The sequence below is a fragment of the Petromyzon marinus genome, chromosome 70, assembly GCF_048934315.1.
Source record: "Petromyzon marinus isolate PM22_M1 ecotype Great Lakes invasive population chromosome 70, UKy_Petmar_22M1.pri1.0, whole genome shotgun sequence".
NCBI classification, from domain to species: domain Eukaryota; kingdom Metazoa; phylum Chordata; class Hyperoartia; order Petromyzontiformes; family Petromyzontidae; genus Petromyzon; species Petromyzon marinus.
The window spans coordinates 1,126,892-1,142,383 of record NC_133736.1 but is presented as its reverse complement, the minus strand read 5'-3'; the positions used below and the strand labels follow the sequence as shown (position 1 = coordinate 1,142,383).

Below are 15,492 nucleotides of genomic sequence, written 5' to 3'. Positions count from 1 at the left end.
CACAGTGACACACTCACAAACACAGTGACACTCACAAACACACTGACACACACAAACACACTGACACACTCACAAACACACTGACACACTCACAAACACACTGACACACTCACAAACACACTGACACACTCACAAACACACTCACACACACAAACACACTGACACACTCACACACACAAACACACTGACACACTCACACACAAACACACTGACACACTCACACACAAACACACTGACACACTCACACACACAAACACACTGACACACACACAAACACACTGACACACACAAACACACTGACACACACAAACACACTGACACACTCACACACAAACACACACACTGACACACACACACTGACACACTCACACACACACTGACAAACACACTGACAAACACACTGACACACTCACAAACACACTGACAAACACACTGACACACTCACAAACACACTGACAAACACACTGACACACTCACAAACACACTGACACACTCACAAACACACTGACACACTCACACACACACTGACAAGACCGCTGAGGGGACAGGAAGTGCTGTCAACAGTGCCGGTATAAAGGACGGGCGGGCGGGCAAACGTGGCTTTACAAACACCACGCCCGCCCGCCTTTGTATCCCCAGTAACGACAGTCCTCTCACTCGCCGTTGTCTCTCCTCACACACACGCCGCACAAACTCTGGCGACACGGCAACAACGCTAAGGCCGAGTCGACCTAACGGAAGCCCAAATAAACCGAAGCCCAAATAAACACCCCGCGACTACGCGTAGCGGCCTAACCCGCGTAGGCTTTTGACGTCTTTCCTAGAAGCCCCAAGCCGGCCGGGGTCGGGGGCCCGCCCACCCGCCCCGACCGCCCGCCCGCCCGCCCCCACCTCCCCAGAGAAAAAAAAAACAGCGGCTCGTATCGTCGTGAGGTAAAGTTTGCCGTCGTTACCGTCATACTGCAGGTCGAAGAGAACCAGCAGCAGGGGGAAGGACGACGCGGCCTTGTTGACCCACGATACGGGAGCGATCATCGCAGTGAAAGTAACGACAGCGAGTTCTATGTTTGGCCGCTGATGCCGTATGGTTCAACGCTTCACATTATCGCGCCCCGCGAAGTTAAAGCGAGCGTGATGACGTCACCCTCCCCCCCCCTCAACCGTGCGCGATGACGTCGCGAGGCGCACGTACGCGGCTCCAACCCCAAACAAACCGCCGTGCGCGTTGACGTCACTCGGGGGTCGTGGCCAATCGACGCGCGCTACGCTGCTGGTGGGGAGGTGGGGGGGGTTGGTGGTTAGGGTGGGGTGCACGCAACGGAGCGTGGGCTTTTGTGATTGGCCGAGGCGGCGGCTGGGGGGGGGGTGGAGGCATCACGCGGGAGAGGCGTGGGGGTATGAACAGATGGGGGCTTGCGATTGGCTGAGACGGGTGCACAGGTGCGGCGTTCCTATTCGATGATGGGGAAAAAATAAAAAGGCGTGGCGTTTCGGGCGAATGTTTCCGGAAGTGGAGTGGAAACTCATCTTCCGGAAGCGGAAGTTGCGCGATGAGAGTTCAGAAACGGCTTCCGGAAGATGAACTTTTGCGTTCAGGAATATCTTCCGGAAGAAGAAGATGAGAGATGAGTTCAAAAAACATCTTCCGGAAGCGGAAGATAAGCGTTGTGTCAGAAATTTATTCCGGAAGGCGAGCGTTGTGTTCAGAAACATCTTCCGGAAGAGGAAGAAGAATGTCGCGTTCGGAAGCAACTTTCGGAAGAAGAGCGTTGGGATTCAGAAGCATCTTCCGGAAGAGGAAGAAAGGGGAATCAAGTTCATAAACATCTTCCGGAAGTAGAAGAGGAGCGTTGTGAATGAGATCTTCCGGAAGAGAAAGATGAACGTCGTGTTCAGAAGCATCTTCCTGAAGAGGAAGAAAGGGGCGTCATGTTCATAAAATCTTCCGGAAGTAAAAGACGGGAGTTGTGAGTAAGATCTTCCGGAAGAGGATGATGAACGTCACCTTCAGAAACATCTTCCGGAAGAGGAAGAGCCGGGCGTCATGTTAATAGAAAATGTTCCGGAAGTAGAATACTGGCGTTGTGAATACGATCTTCCGGAAGAGGAAGATTGGTACGTCGCGTTCAGAAATACCTTCCGGAAGAGCCAACTAAGCTATTCATCTCGCTCGCGTTTTTTGTCTGAAATCCTGCGTCCTTTCACTGGAAAAACCATCTCTCCGGTACAAAATTCTACTCACCTGGTATCGACAATCAAGGGGTGTTTCCCTGTCCCCAGACGACCTGCTTGTCAGTTTTGACGTGGTTTCCTTATTCACCAAACCTGACACCATCGCAATCATTGAAGACTTGGTTCATCAAGGACTAAAACACTGAGGTACCGCCCCCTGGTGAGACACTGTTTAACCAATACATACTTCACTTGGAATGGAACTTTCTACAAACAAACTGAGGGGCACCCCAATGGGCTCCCCCCTATCTCCGGTTATAGCTAACATTTTCATGGAGAAATTTGAGACAGACGCCATCCGGACTGCCACTCTGCGCCCAACCTTATGGAAGAGGTACGTGGATGACACTTTTGTTATCTGGCCACGTGGCCGGCCTGCTCTAGACCAATTCCTCGACCGCATCAATTCCATACACCCAGCCATCAGATTTACCATGGAGGTCGAAAAAGATGGCAAGCTACCTTTTTTCGGATGTCCTAATTCCAAAAAATTGTTGACAATTTTAACCTTCATTTTTCTGAAGCTGGTAATCTTTTTGATAATGTATTGGGAGTCACCCCTGCTCCTGCAAATTCCTACACCCCTGTCCAAACATTAAACGAATTTAGTTTCCAACCAATCCACGAAAGTAATGTTCTGAAACAACTGTCCTACCTCAAAGGGTCCTCCTCTACCGGAGCAGATAGTTTTCCCGTCTTTGCTCTACTAACTGTTGGTCACCTAATATACAAACCTATAGCCCATATTTTCAACCTGTCCATCAAAGAAGCATCAGTTCCTCTAGAATGGAAATATTCCTATGTCCGTCCACTTCACAAAGGGGGCCCTAAAGATGATCCCAATAACTACCGACCTATCTCAATTTTGTCCCCATTGATGAAAATGTTTGAAAAATTATTGAACTACCAAATTAGCAGTTTCCTGTCCACCAACAATCTACTACATCTAAAACAATCTGGGTTCCGGAAAAAAATATAGCACCACATCTGCTGCATTAGACTCTTTGAATCAAATTTACAATATCCTTGATAATAAGCAGTACTGTGCCTGTCTTTTTCTTGACCTGTCAGCTTTTGATACAGTTGACCACAACACCCTGCTTAGTAAACAAAGTTGCCTCGGTTTTTCCGAGAACACAGTACAATGGTTAAAAAATTACCTCTTTTCTCGCACCCAAACTGTATTCACAGATGGTTGGAGGTCAAACAGTGTTAAGATAACAAAAGGGGTTCCACAGGGTTCCATCCTCGGCCCCCTCTTGTTCTCTCTTTATGTCAATGACTTGGGCACTGAACTGGATCATTCCAGGGTAAATCTTTTTGCAGATGACACGATACTGATTGCTGCTGGCCGCTCTCCGGATGACGTGATTGCTAAGCTCCAGGGTGATTTCAATAAACTACAACATCAGCTAGTTTCTCTTAAACTAGTCCTGAATACCTCCAAAACCAAGGTGCTATGCTTCTCTCCGGGACTAAAGCAGGAAGTTATTTTTCCCCAATTACATTCCTTGAATAATTATCAAACAGAGCAAGTCAAGATCTATAAGTATCTTGGGGTCATCCTGGATTCAAAACTTAGTTTTGAAGATCACATTGATTATATTGGTAAAAAGACAAAAATAAAAATTGGTTTTCTGTATCGACACAAGCACTGCTTCCCCCCAATGTTCCGTTTGGAATTGATAAAAGCTACCATACTGCCTCTACTTGACTACTGTGACATCGTGTATAAATCAGCTAGTAACGAATTGGCCACGTTCTGTTGATGTGACAGAAACCCCCCATGAACATATACTGGCCTTTCACGATATGTGGCAATTTTAGATTCACCCCTCAAATGATGAATAAACCCATCCCCAGGGCAAAGCGGCGATTCTCCCACCCACAACCCACCCCTACCCACCCACTACCCACCCCTACCCACCCACTACCCACCCCCTACCCACCCCCTACCCACAACCACTCCCTACCCACCAACAACCCACCCCCTACTCACCCACAACCCACCCTTACCCACCCACTACCCACCCCTACCCACCTACTACCCACCCACTAGCCACCCCCTACCCACCTACAACCCACCCCTTACCCACCCCCTACCCACCCACTACCCACCCACAACCCACCCTTACCCACCCACAACCCACCCCCTACCCACCCACAACCCACCCCTACCCACCTCCTACCCACCTACTAGCCACCCCTACCCACCCCTACCCACCCCTTACCCACCCCCTACCCACCCCCTACCCACCCACAACCCACCCGTACCCACCCACAACCCACCCCCTACCCACCCACAACCCACCCCCTGCCCACCCCCTACCCACCCACGCGCGCGCGACAGTGATGGAGATGCCGTCTCCTGCTCCTGCTGCTGCTGCTGTCTCTGATGCTGGGGGTGGTGCCGATGACCCCGCGTGGCCGAGCCGAGCGGCGTGCCTGTCGCTCGCCCTCTGCGCCTTCCAGGCCGCCGTGGCCCTCGCTCTGTCGCGGGTGGTGGGAGGCCGCTGGCAGCTGCCACCCGCAGAGCGATGGGTCGTGGCCTGGCTGCTCTATGACGCAGTGGTTCACATCACACTGGTGAGTGAGTGAGTGGGTGGTTGGTGGTGGTGGTGTAGTTACACTGCAGCGCCACACCTATTTACCATCATTAGGGGAAAGAACGGTGATCCAATCTCCGACCCCCCCCCGCAAGGAACAGGTTTGCAGATTTTGCTGCTCGTTTCTGTGAAGTCCTGGGGGTGGGGGGAAATCCCTCAGCCAGGAAAACATCGTGAGGCACAAAGTGGGGATGACCCTGCTGAGGCTGCGGCGCCTCAAATATTGGAGGAAGAAGTCACCCCCTGTGAGTGGCTGGCTCAGGTGCCATCTGTTGAGGAAGTACTGAAGGCGATCCGGAGTCTGAGACCAGGAAAGGCACCGGGTAGAGATGATCTCCCAAGCGAAATGCTGAGGGAGGATGGCGTTTGTGCGATAGATAATCGTGTTAATTTATGCGAGTTGGCGTGGGTATGATAATGCAGGTCGTTATGGATTATGTGGTCGAGCCTCGGTGACGAGGTTTGGTTATGAATTGGAATAACGCAATTAATCGTATGCAGTGACGCAGGCGTTGTGAGCGTGAATGAGAGAGAGTCGATTCGACTCTGCTCTTTAATTCCGTATTATCGATAAGGATACGATTACTCTCGATTGAACATTACGAATTATGTGTGTTATGGATTGTGTGGTGATAGTGTGCTTATGATAGGTCCCCAGGATTCAGATCTCATACGCAGAACAATATTATGCAGAATTTCAGGAAGAATCACACACAAACCTTCTGCTTTAATCAATTTTATTTCTAGCTAACTTAAATTTTTGGATAATATGAAAACTCAATCTCGGGATTTTGGAATTTCAACACAGCGTTAACATGATACCATCACGATTGTGTTGTTTCACTTTGATAACGGCACCTGTGGTTAATTCCCGACGCGTAACGCATTTGATCGGTTGTTGAGAGAGAGATTAAAAACGTGCGAACTATTCTATCAAAACCTTAACCTTATAATATGCAAACTCGTATTCTTGAATGATTACACAACACGGCAGTCGGTCTTTGATTCGTATCCAATCCTTAACACATTCTGATATGCGAAATTATTATGCTTGAAATCGTCAGCACAGTACCACGGCGATGTTCGTTCAATGATTCATCAACGATTATGCAATTAAAGCGTTCGACTGAAATAATTCTGATTGCCTCATCAACGTAACTCAATGGGTGGCGATGTTTTTCGTTATCAGCTAATAGTTGACGCAGTTATCATGAGTCTTGTATGTTTAATGGGAGGGTTGTTGATTTCTTGCGTTGAGCAAACGCCTAGGTTGATCTCCTTGTCAAAAAAAAATGGTTTGTTCGTTGTGTAGCGGTGGGGGAGTGAGGAGGGAGTGTGGGGGAGGGGCATACGAACGACTGCCAGTTTCTGTCCACCGCTGGCTGGATGAGTCAGCACGACGCTCGCCGTCTTCGCGCCGATGGGTGTTGAGTGCGGGGCCGCTTCCCTCTCAGCCCTGGTGACGTGAAGTTGCGCGCTGTAGCACGCTGGTGGCACGCTGTTGGCACGCGCTGGTGCTGGTGCTGGTGGCACGCTGGTGGCGCGCTGTTGGCACGCGCTGGTGCTGGTGCTGGTGGCACGCTGGTGGCGCGCTGTTGGCACGCGCTGGTGCTGGTGCTGGTGGCACGCTGGTGGCGCGCTGTTGGCACGCGCTGGTGCTGGTGCTGGTGGCACGCTGGTGGCACGCGCTCCCTCTCCTTGAAGATGCGCGAACGCGCCCGTGCTGGTTCGCTGATAGCAGTTTCTCTCCACTGCTGGCTGAGCTGCTGCACGCTCTTGCTTGGCGTCGCTGGCCGCGCTCTTTCTCCTTGAAGATGCGCGAACGCGCCCGTGCTGATTCGCTGACAGCAGTTTCCTCCACTGCTGGATGAGCTGCGCCGGTGCGCGCTCTTTCCGCTGCTGTAGTATCTGACGCTGCGCTCGCGGGCGACAGGTCAAGTTTTTCTTCTGCTGAGTGAGCCGAGTCGCACGCGCTCTCTTTGTTGAGGTTGTTGGCGGCTCTCTGACAGCAGGTTTCCTCCACTGCTGTATGACTCAAGTCGCACGCGCTTGGTTACTGGTTTGCTGAAGTTGTTGGCGGCTGCTCGTGCTTTTCCGCTGCTGGTTGAGCCACGTTGCACGTGGAGATGCTCGAGCGCTCTCAGCGCTGATTCGCTGATACTTTGTTGGCGGCTGGCCAAGCTTTTTCTTCAGTTGAGTGAGTTGAGTCGCACGTGCTCTCTCTGTTGAAGTGCGCGAACGCGCCCGTGCTGGTTCGCTGACAGCAGATTTCCTCCACTGCTGTATGACTCACTTTTGTTGATACATCGCGACTCAGCGATCCTCGCTACTCAGCGAGGCTCGGAGCCAGCCGCTCCATGCGACTGCTCGTCCTGTGGACGTCTTGACTCGCTGATCTGTCTTGACTCTTGACTTAACTTCACTGACTTTTGAAAATGCGGCTGACCGTTATATTCAAAGACAATTCTCTCTGCGCAGTGGAAAAGGGGGGGGGGGGCGGGGTCTGTGTGTGTGAGTTCGTGTGTGTGTGTGTACAGATGGCTCCTGCGATAACGATCTGTTTGCCCTGGCGTGAAATTCCTCTCTCGCGCTCTTCGGGAGAGACAAAGGTGGTCGGGAGTACCTATCTCTTTATACTTTCGACTTTATATTTCTCAAATACAATTTGGTCCCATGTTCGCCAAGACTCGTGTTTGTAACTACGTCCTCCCGACACCCCTCTCGGGTTACCGAGGTTCGCATTGATATGATGGAGTTATTAGAAAGAAAAATAATTTTCATCCTGAGTTTAAGAGGTCCGTTTCCAGATTGTTGGAATCCATATCCCTTGGTTCTGTAAGGTTCTATAATGGAATATCGTTTAAGGTTAACACGTTATTATTAATGTTATATTGCAATTTTCTTTAAAACTTTGTTTGCCTGGTTGCCGTGTGTGGGGTGGGGTGTGTCTCCTCATCAAACCCGGCTGGCTTTTCCAGATGGCCCCTTGTGATAAGGTGTAATTCCTGCTTCTCCGCGCTGTGAGAGAGACAAAGGTGGTCGGGGTTGCTTGGGATATTGTTTAAACTCTTTCGTAAATTTGCCCGTTCGCCTCATTCCTTCTCGATAACCTTTGATGTGACTCGGTATTTTGTCTCCAAGCTTTGTTTTAACAGTAAAAGTATTAAAGGTGAAAATCATTTAATAGCGAATTAATTATTGGATAATAATTCACTGATGTATCTGGTGGCCTGGTCTTGATTGGAGTGAGCGCGAGGACCGCTAACTTTAGCTTATTCTTGTTATTGCATTTTAAATTTGAACCGTTGTTTTAATGACAAAGGAAAAAATATATATGGTTTAACCCCTGGGCGTCCTCGTTTCTGGCTTGGGGAGGGCTTCCCTCTGCGTGACCTCCCTTAGGGCACATCAAACTCTTGTTCATCTGGAGATCTTCGCAGATAGCTGCTAACATCCTCGCCTCGAGAGTTTTATTATTTCTTTATTTTTTAATGGTCTGTTTATGATCGACATCTGGTTTTTCGTGTGCCTGGCTTACGGGTTTTATTGATTATTTTTTTGTTTGTTAAAAAAAATATTATATATAACGCAAATATTGTTAATATCAATTTTGGAAAAGGCTCATATACAACACTCCACCCACACAATTCCCAATCGGTGATGGGGCAGTTGTCGAGAGAGTGGAGAGTTTCCCATACCTGGGCAGTGTGCTCATGACCGGCTCCGGTTTAACAGCAGAGGTCGCACTCCGAATCAGTCGAGCGGCAATATATTTTAATTGGTTGTGTAACGCTGTGTGGAAGGTACCTGGTCTGTCACTCCGCACAAAGCTTCGGGTCTTCTCGGCCACAGTCATTCCCTCCGTTCCCTATGCTTGCAAAACGTGGACCCCCCTAATTGAACATCTTCGTCGATTGGAAACATTTAGACTGGCCTGCCTACGACCAATCTTGGGTTTAACCAGGCTGGATTGTGTGAGGAGCTCACAAATCCTCGAAAGATCTGGACAAAGTCCCATCGGCGAGCACCTCCGGCAAGCAAGGCTGCGTTGGCTGGGCCATATTGCCCGCATGCCCAGCCACCGCATGCCTAAACAGCTTTTGTTCTGCCGGATCGAGGGGGCTAAACGGGCGCGGCATGGGCTAGAGAAGAGATGGAGTGATGTGGTACAGGAGGATGTGGAGCTGGTACCAGCGGTGTCAAGATCGGCCTCTGTGGAGGAGGCTCGTGAAGGACGCTACTGGGCAGTTGGAGGCAGTCGCTCACAACAACGAGCGGAGCGCCGGGTGGCTAAAGCACAGCAAGTTGGTACAGTAGGGGGCACAGGTGGTGCATCAGCCAGTCATCTCGGTCATCTCAGTCAGTCGACCCGTGGCACCTGCTGGGTCTGCCCCATGACATCCTGCCAGCGGGCATTCGACACTTCACGTGGTAGCCTCAAGGTGCACATAGCCTGGCAAAAGCGTCGTGGTGACGTCACCACCACTTAGTGGCGAATGGCGGTTGTTGTTATTGATGATGGTAATGGTGGTGCTGATGGTGGTGATGGTGGTGGTGATGATGGTGATGATGGTGATGGTGGTGATGGTGCTGATGGTGCTGATGGTGGTGATGGTGATGATGGTGATGGTGGTGATGGTGGTGGTGATGATGGTGGTGGTGGTGATGGTGAGTGATGGTGTTGCTACGCTGGTGATGGTGTAGCTACGCTGGTGATGGTGCAGCTATGCTGGGTGAGTGATGGTGTAGCTACACTGGGTGATGGTGTAGCTACACTGGTGATGGTGTAGCTACACTGGGTGAGTGATGGTGTAGCTACACTGGGTTATGGTGTAGCTACACTGGGTGGGTGATGGTGTAGCTACACTGGGTGATGGTGTAGCTACACTGGGTGATGGTGTAGCTACACTGGGTGAGTGATGGTGTAGCTACGCTGGTGATGGTGTAGCTACACTGGGTGAGTGATGGTGTAGCTACACTGGTGATGGTGTAGCTACACTGGTGATGGTGTAGCTACACTGGGTGATGGTGTAGCTACACTGTGTGAGTGATGGTGTAGCTACACTGGTGATGGTGTAGCTACACTGTGTCAGTGATGGTGCAGCTACCCTCTGTGAGTGATGGTGTAGCTACACTGGTGATGGTGTAGCTACACTCTGTGAGTGATGGTGTAGCTACACTCTGTGAGTGATGGTGTAGCTACACCGGCCTGTGATGTTGGTGTTGCTACACAGCACTTGCCCCAACAGTCTGTCTGAGGCTACACGGTGGGGCTGGGGACCTTTGTCTTTGTGCGTGCAGGAGGGTCCCTTCGTCTGCATCTCGCTGGTGAGCTCTGTGGCGGAGTCGGACAGCGTCCACTCCATGCTGTGTAAGCCAACTGCTCACCGGGGTTCACGTCCACGCCAGCTCTCTGTGTTGTGTTGCATTGTGTTTCTAAGTTTACTGTGTGCTTGTTTTCTCATTCACTCTTACCTGATGACGGTTGCTTTTGTTGCAATCGAAACGTCGGATTCTAGTAATATTATTTGATTTTATTTCCTACGTGACTTTACCGAAAGAACCACTGAGCAAAAATAGTTTAGTTTGTAGATGAGATGTAGAGAGCTCAGTGCGACCTTTTCTGGTACGAAAAAAATAGTTTATTTTGTAGATGAGATGGAGAGAACCCAGTGGGACCTTGCCTGGTACAATAAAAATAGTTTAGTTTGTAGATGAGATGTAGAGACCTCAGTGCGACCTTTCCTGGTACGATAAAAATTATTTAGTTTGTAGATGAGATGTAGAGAACTCAGTGGGACCTTGCCTGGTACAATAAAAATAGTTTAGTTTGTAGATGGGATGTAGAGACCTCAGTCGGACCTTACCTGGTACAATAAAAATAGTTTAGTTTGTAGATGAGATTGAGAGAACTCAGTGGGACCTTACCTGGTACAATAAAAATGACATCTGAAACGGCGCCTTGCGGCGACCGTGCCGTGCCGACGCCGTGCCCCGGCGTGCCGCAGGGAAGGAGTACGGTCGCGCCGACAGCCGCTGGCTTCACTCGGACCCCACCGTGGTGGCGCTCGAGATCCTGACGGTAGCGGTTGCGGGGCCGCTGGCGCTGCTGCTGGTGTTCGCCATCGTCCAGGACAAGCACTACCGGTAGGGGTCACGCCGCTCTACCGGTAGGGGTCACGCCGCACTACCGGTAGGGGTCACGCCGCTCTACCGGTAGGGGTCACGCCGCTCTACCGGTAGGGGGTCACGACACTCTACCGGTAGGGGGTCACGCCGCTCTACCGGTAGGGGGTCACGCCGCTCTACCGGTAGGGGTCACGCCGCTCTACCGGTAGGGGGTCACGCCGCTCTACCGTTAGGGGGTCACGCCGCTCTACCGGTAGGGGGTCACGCTGCACTACCGGTAGGGGGTCACGCCGCTCTACCGGTAGGGGTCACGCCGCTCTACCGGTAGGGGTCACGCCGCTCTACCGGTAGGGGTCACGCCGCTCTACCGGTAGGGGTCACGCCGCTCTACCGGTAGGGGGTCACGCCGCTCTACTGGTAGTGGGTCACCCCGCTCTACCGGTAGGGGTCACGCTGCTCTACCGGTAGGGGTCACGCCGCTCTACCGGTAGGGGGTCACGCCGCTCTACCGGTAGGGGGTCATGCCGCTCTACCGGTAGGGCTCACGCCGCTCTACCGGTAGGGGTCACGCCGCTCTACCGGTAGGGGTCACGCCGCTCTACCGGTAGGGGGTCACGACACTCTACCGGTAGGGGGTCACGCCGCTCTACCGGTAGGGGGTCACGCCGCTCTACCGGTAGGGGTCACGCCGCTCTACCGGTAGGGGGTCACGCCGCTCTACCGTTAGGGGGTCACGCCGCTCTACCGTTAGGGGGTCACGCCGCTCTACCGGTAGGGGGTCACGCTGCACTACCGGTAGGGGGTCACGCCGCTCTACCGGTAGGGGTCACGCCGCTCTACCGGTAGGGGGTCACGCCGCTCTACCGTTAGGGGGTCACGCCGCTCTACCGGTAGGGGGTCACGCTGCACTACCGGTAGGGGGTCACGCCGCTCTACCGGTAGGGGTCACGCCGCTCTACCGGTAGGGGTCACGCCGCTCTACCGGTAGGGGTCACGCCGCTCTACCGGTAGGGGTCACGCCGCTCTACCGGTAGGGGTCACGCCGCTCTACCGGTAGGGGGTCACGCCGCTCTACTGGTAGTGGGTCACCCCGCTCTACCGGTAGGGGTCACGCTGCTCTACCGGTAGGGGTCACGCCGCTCTACCGGTAGGGGGTCACGCCGCTCTACCGGTAGGGGGTCATGCCGCTCTACCGGTAGGGCTCACGCCGCTCTACCGGTAGGGGTCACGCCGCTCTACCGGTAGGGGTCACGCCGCTCTACCGGTAGGGGGTCACGACACTCTACCGGTAGGGGGTCACGCCGCTCTACCGGTAGGGGGTCACGCCGCTCTACCGGTAGGGGTCACGCCGCTCTACCGGTAGGGGGTCACGCCGCTCTACCGTTAGGGGGTCACGCCGCTCTACCGTTAGGGGGTCACGCCGCTCTACCGGTAGGGGGTCACGCTGCACTACCGGTAGGGGGTCACGCCGCTCTACCGGTAGGGGTCACGCCGCTCTACCGGTAGGGGTCACGCCGCTCTACCGGTAGGGGTCACGCCGCTCTACCGGTAGGGGTCACGCCGCTCTACCGGTAGGGGGTCACGCCGCTCTACTGGTAGTGGGTCACCCCGCTCTACCGGTAGGGGTCACACCGCACTACCGGTAGGGGTCACGCCGCTCTACCGTTAGGGGGTCACGCCGCTCTACCGGTAGGGGTCACGCCGCTCTACTGGTAGGGGGTCACGCCGCTCTACCGGTAGGGGGTCACGCCGCTCTACCGGTAGGGGTCACGCCGCTCTACCGGTAGGGGTCACGCCGCTCTACCGCTGGTGGGCGCTGTGGGTGTCACCGTATCCGTGACGACGCTGTGGGGTGTCCATGTAACGACGCATCTCCACCAACACCACTAACCACGTTGTCTCCACCGCGCACTCACTAACCCACACCACCATCACCACCTCCGCCCATACCACCACCACCACCATCACCGCTTCCGCACACACCACCACCACCACCACCACCGCCTCCGCTCACACCACTAACCCACATCGCCGTCAACACGACTGCCCGCACCACTCGCCCGCATCGCCGCCGCCTCCACCCACACCACCTCCACCGCCACGCTTCCCCCCTCCCCCGCCCGCCCGTAGCCACTTTGTTCAGGTGTGCCTGTGCGTGTGCGAGCTGTACGGCGGTTGGATGACGTTCGCCCCCGAGTGGCTGGCGGGCAGCGCCAGCCTGCGCACCGACAGCCCCGACCTCCTCTGGCTCTACCTCGTCTTCTTCAACGGCCTCTGGGTGCTGCTGCCCATTGTGCTGCTCGCCCAGTCCTGGGGGGCGCTCGCCGTCGCTCACCGACCGCGCGTGGCCAAGGCCGCCGGCGACGTCGGCGGCGGCGGCGGCAAGCGGAAGCGGCGATAAGCCGAGCCGGAAGTCGGATGCAGAGGCGCGACCGTTGGAGGAGATTTCCCGTCGTCCGTCCGCCCGCCCAATTTTTTTTTGATTGGCGCGAGAGCAATGAAAATTTTTCAGAAATTATTTTGTTGGTTTGTGTGACGAGGCTGATTCAACCGCATTAATTGATCAATCTAAACGGTTTTCATTGAAACCTTCTGCTGCCAGGCCACCAAGATTATACGGCTTACCAAAAATACATAAAGTAGATACACCCCTTCGTCCCATCGTCTCTACTATCAACTCCCCCACCTACAAACTGGCTCGTTTTTTTGTCTGAAATCCTGCGTCCTTTCATTGTAAAAACCACCTCTGCGGTACAAAATTCTACTCACCTGGTATCGACAATCAAGGGTATTTCCCTGTCCCCAGACGACCTGCTTGTCAGTTTTGATGTAGTTTCCTTATTCACCAAAGGTTCCTGTACCTGACACCATCGCAATCATTGAAGACTTGGTTCATCAAGGACTAAACACTGAGGTACCCCCCCTGGTGAGACACTGTTTAACCAATACATACTTCACTTGGAATTGAACTTTCTACAAACAAACTGAGGGCACCCCAATGGGCTCCCGTTTATCTCCGGTTATAGCTAACATTTTCATGGAGAAATTTGAGACTGACGACATCAAGACTGCCACTCTGCGCCCCACCTTATGGAAGAGGTACGTGGATGACACTTTTGTCATCTGGCCACATGGCCGGCCTGCTCTAGACCAATTCTTCGACCACATCAATTCCATACACCCAGCCATCAGATTTACCATGGAAGTCGAAAAAGATGGCAAACTACCTTTTTTGGATGTCCTAATAAAAAAGAGACCTGATGGTTCAATGAGCCACTCTGTCTACAGGAAAGCTACCCTTACGGATGCTTATCTGAAACCGGATTCCCACCACCATCCATCAGAAGAATTCTCTCATCAAGCCTCTGTATCATAGAGCCCAATGCATATCCGACCAGGAACACATAGGCAGTGAACTCAAGCACGTACACCAAGCTCTTAAGGCTAATGGTTACTCCGACTATACAATCTGCAAAGCTATTACTCAAACCACGAAGAAGGACCCTCTTGAGGAGCCTTTCAAAACCATCACTTTACCCTACATTGTGGGGATGACAAAAAAGATCTCCAAAATCTTGAATAAACACAAGATCCAGGTCCGTTTCAACACATTACATAAAATCCGTGATCTGGTTCCGTCTGTAAAAGATGTGATTCCGGACATACAATACCCTGGTGTCTACAAACTAAGTTGCCTCTGTGGTAGTAGTTACATTGGAGAAACCAAACGCCATGTCTCGGACCGCATTCGTGAACACAAAGCAGACCTTAAACACGGTAGGACCAACACCTCGGCCGTGGCAGATCATTGTTATAATTCAGTACGCTCACATGACATTGACTTTTCCAAGACAGAGGTTCTTTGTAAGCCATCTGGCTAACATGAGAGATTCGTTCATGAGGCTATCCACATATACAAGCACAGAGACAATTTCAACCGAGAAGATGGATTCTGGCTTAGCAATCATTGGAAAGATTTGATAAACCATTTCAGGTTTTAATTGATTGTTCACGCTTACAGTGGCTTTCAGACAGCATACATTAAATTTTTCGTCTCCCCCCTCCTCTTTTCAGAACATAGATGGACTAGTCCTTCTAAATAAACTGCCAAATCGACCGTTTGTGTTATGTTCGAAACGTCGTGAGAATTTTTATTGTTTTATATATTTTATTATTTTATTGTTTCCCTTCAACGTGACTTTACCGAAAGAACTAAGAATATTGGTCTATTTTGTTTTTTCTACCCGCTTACCACGTGATGACTTTACTTGAAGGGAACGAGGAGCGTGGATTCCTGCAGTCACGAAAGCTTCAAATCCAGATGGCACTATTGCGTCCTTGCTTGCTGACGAAAAGTGTTACCGGCAGCGCGTGGCAGCACCGCACGTCAGCAGGCGACGGTAGATACGGGGAGAAAGACAGCGAAGGGAAAGCTCGGGAAGGGGTCCATCTGGAAGCCCCCGGGAACCTGCTGGCAGGTTCCAGAAGGGGGGCGTGGCCAGGGCGGGGCGAGGCCACGCCCTGA

At 52.5% G+C, this 15,492-nt stretch overlaps 2 protein-coding genes across 4 annotated transcripts in view; one reads left to right on the top strand and one right to left on the bottom strand.

The window, feature by feature from the left end:
• Window positions 1-1,163, bottom strand: part of DNAJC3 (DnaJ heat shock protein family (Hsp40) member C3) — a 38,540-nt gene extending 37,377 nt beyond the window's left edge. Inside the window, exon 1 of the mRNA XM_076055172.1 lies at window positions 954-1,163. Coding sequence (XP_075911287.1) covers window positions 954-1,035 — 82 coding nt within the window. The 5' untranslated portion in view covers window positions 1,036-1,163. The remainder of the gene's footprint in view (window positions 1-953) is intronic.
• A 935-nt stretch (window positions 1,164-2,098) lies between these two features.
• On the top strand, window positions 2,099-15,088 carry LOC116937481 (emopamil-binding protein-like). Of its 3 annotated transcripts, none has more exons than XM_076055171.1 (5): window positions 2,099-2,379; window positions 4,583-4,818; window positions 10,140-10,209; window positions 10,847-10,985; window positions 13,098-15,088. In XM_076055171.1, exons 2-5 carry the CDS (start codon window positions 4,585-4,587, stop codon window positions 13,366-13,368), a joined length of 714 nt encoding a protein of 237 aa, XP_075911286.1. In that variant the 5' UTR covers window positions 2,099-2,379; window positions 4,583-4,584; the 3' UTR covers window positions 13,369-15,088. The 3 variants fall into 3 exon arrangements, with proteins under 3 accessions (XP_075911286.1, XP_075911285.1, XP_075911284.1); XM_076055170.1 differs by having other exon boundaries at window positions 2,099-2,392; XM_076055169.1 differs by having other exon boundaries at window positions 2,099-2,566.
• The last annotated feature ends 404 nt before the right edge of the window (window positions 15,089-15,492 follow it).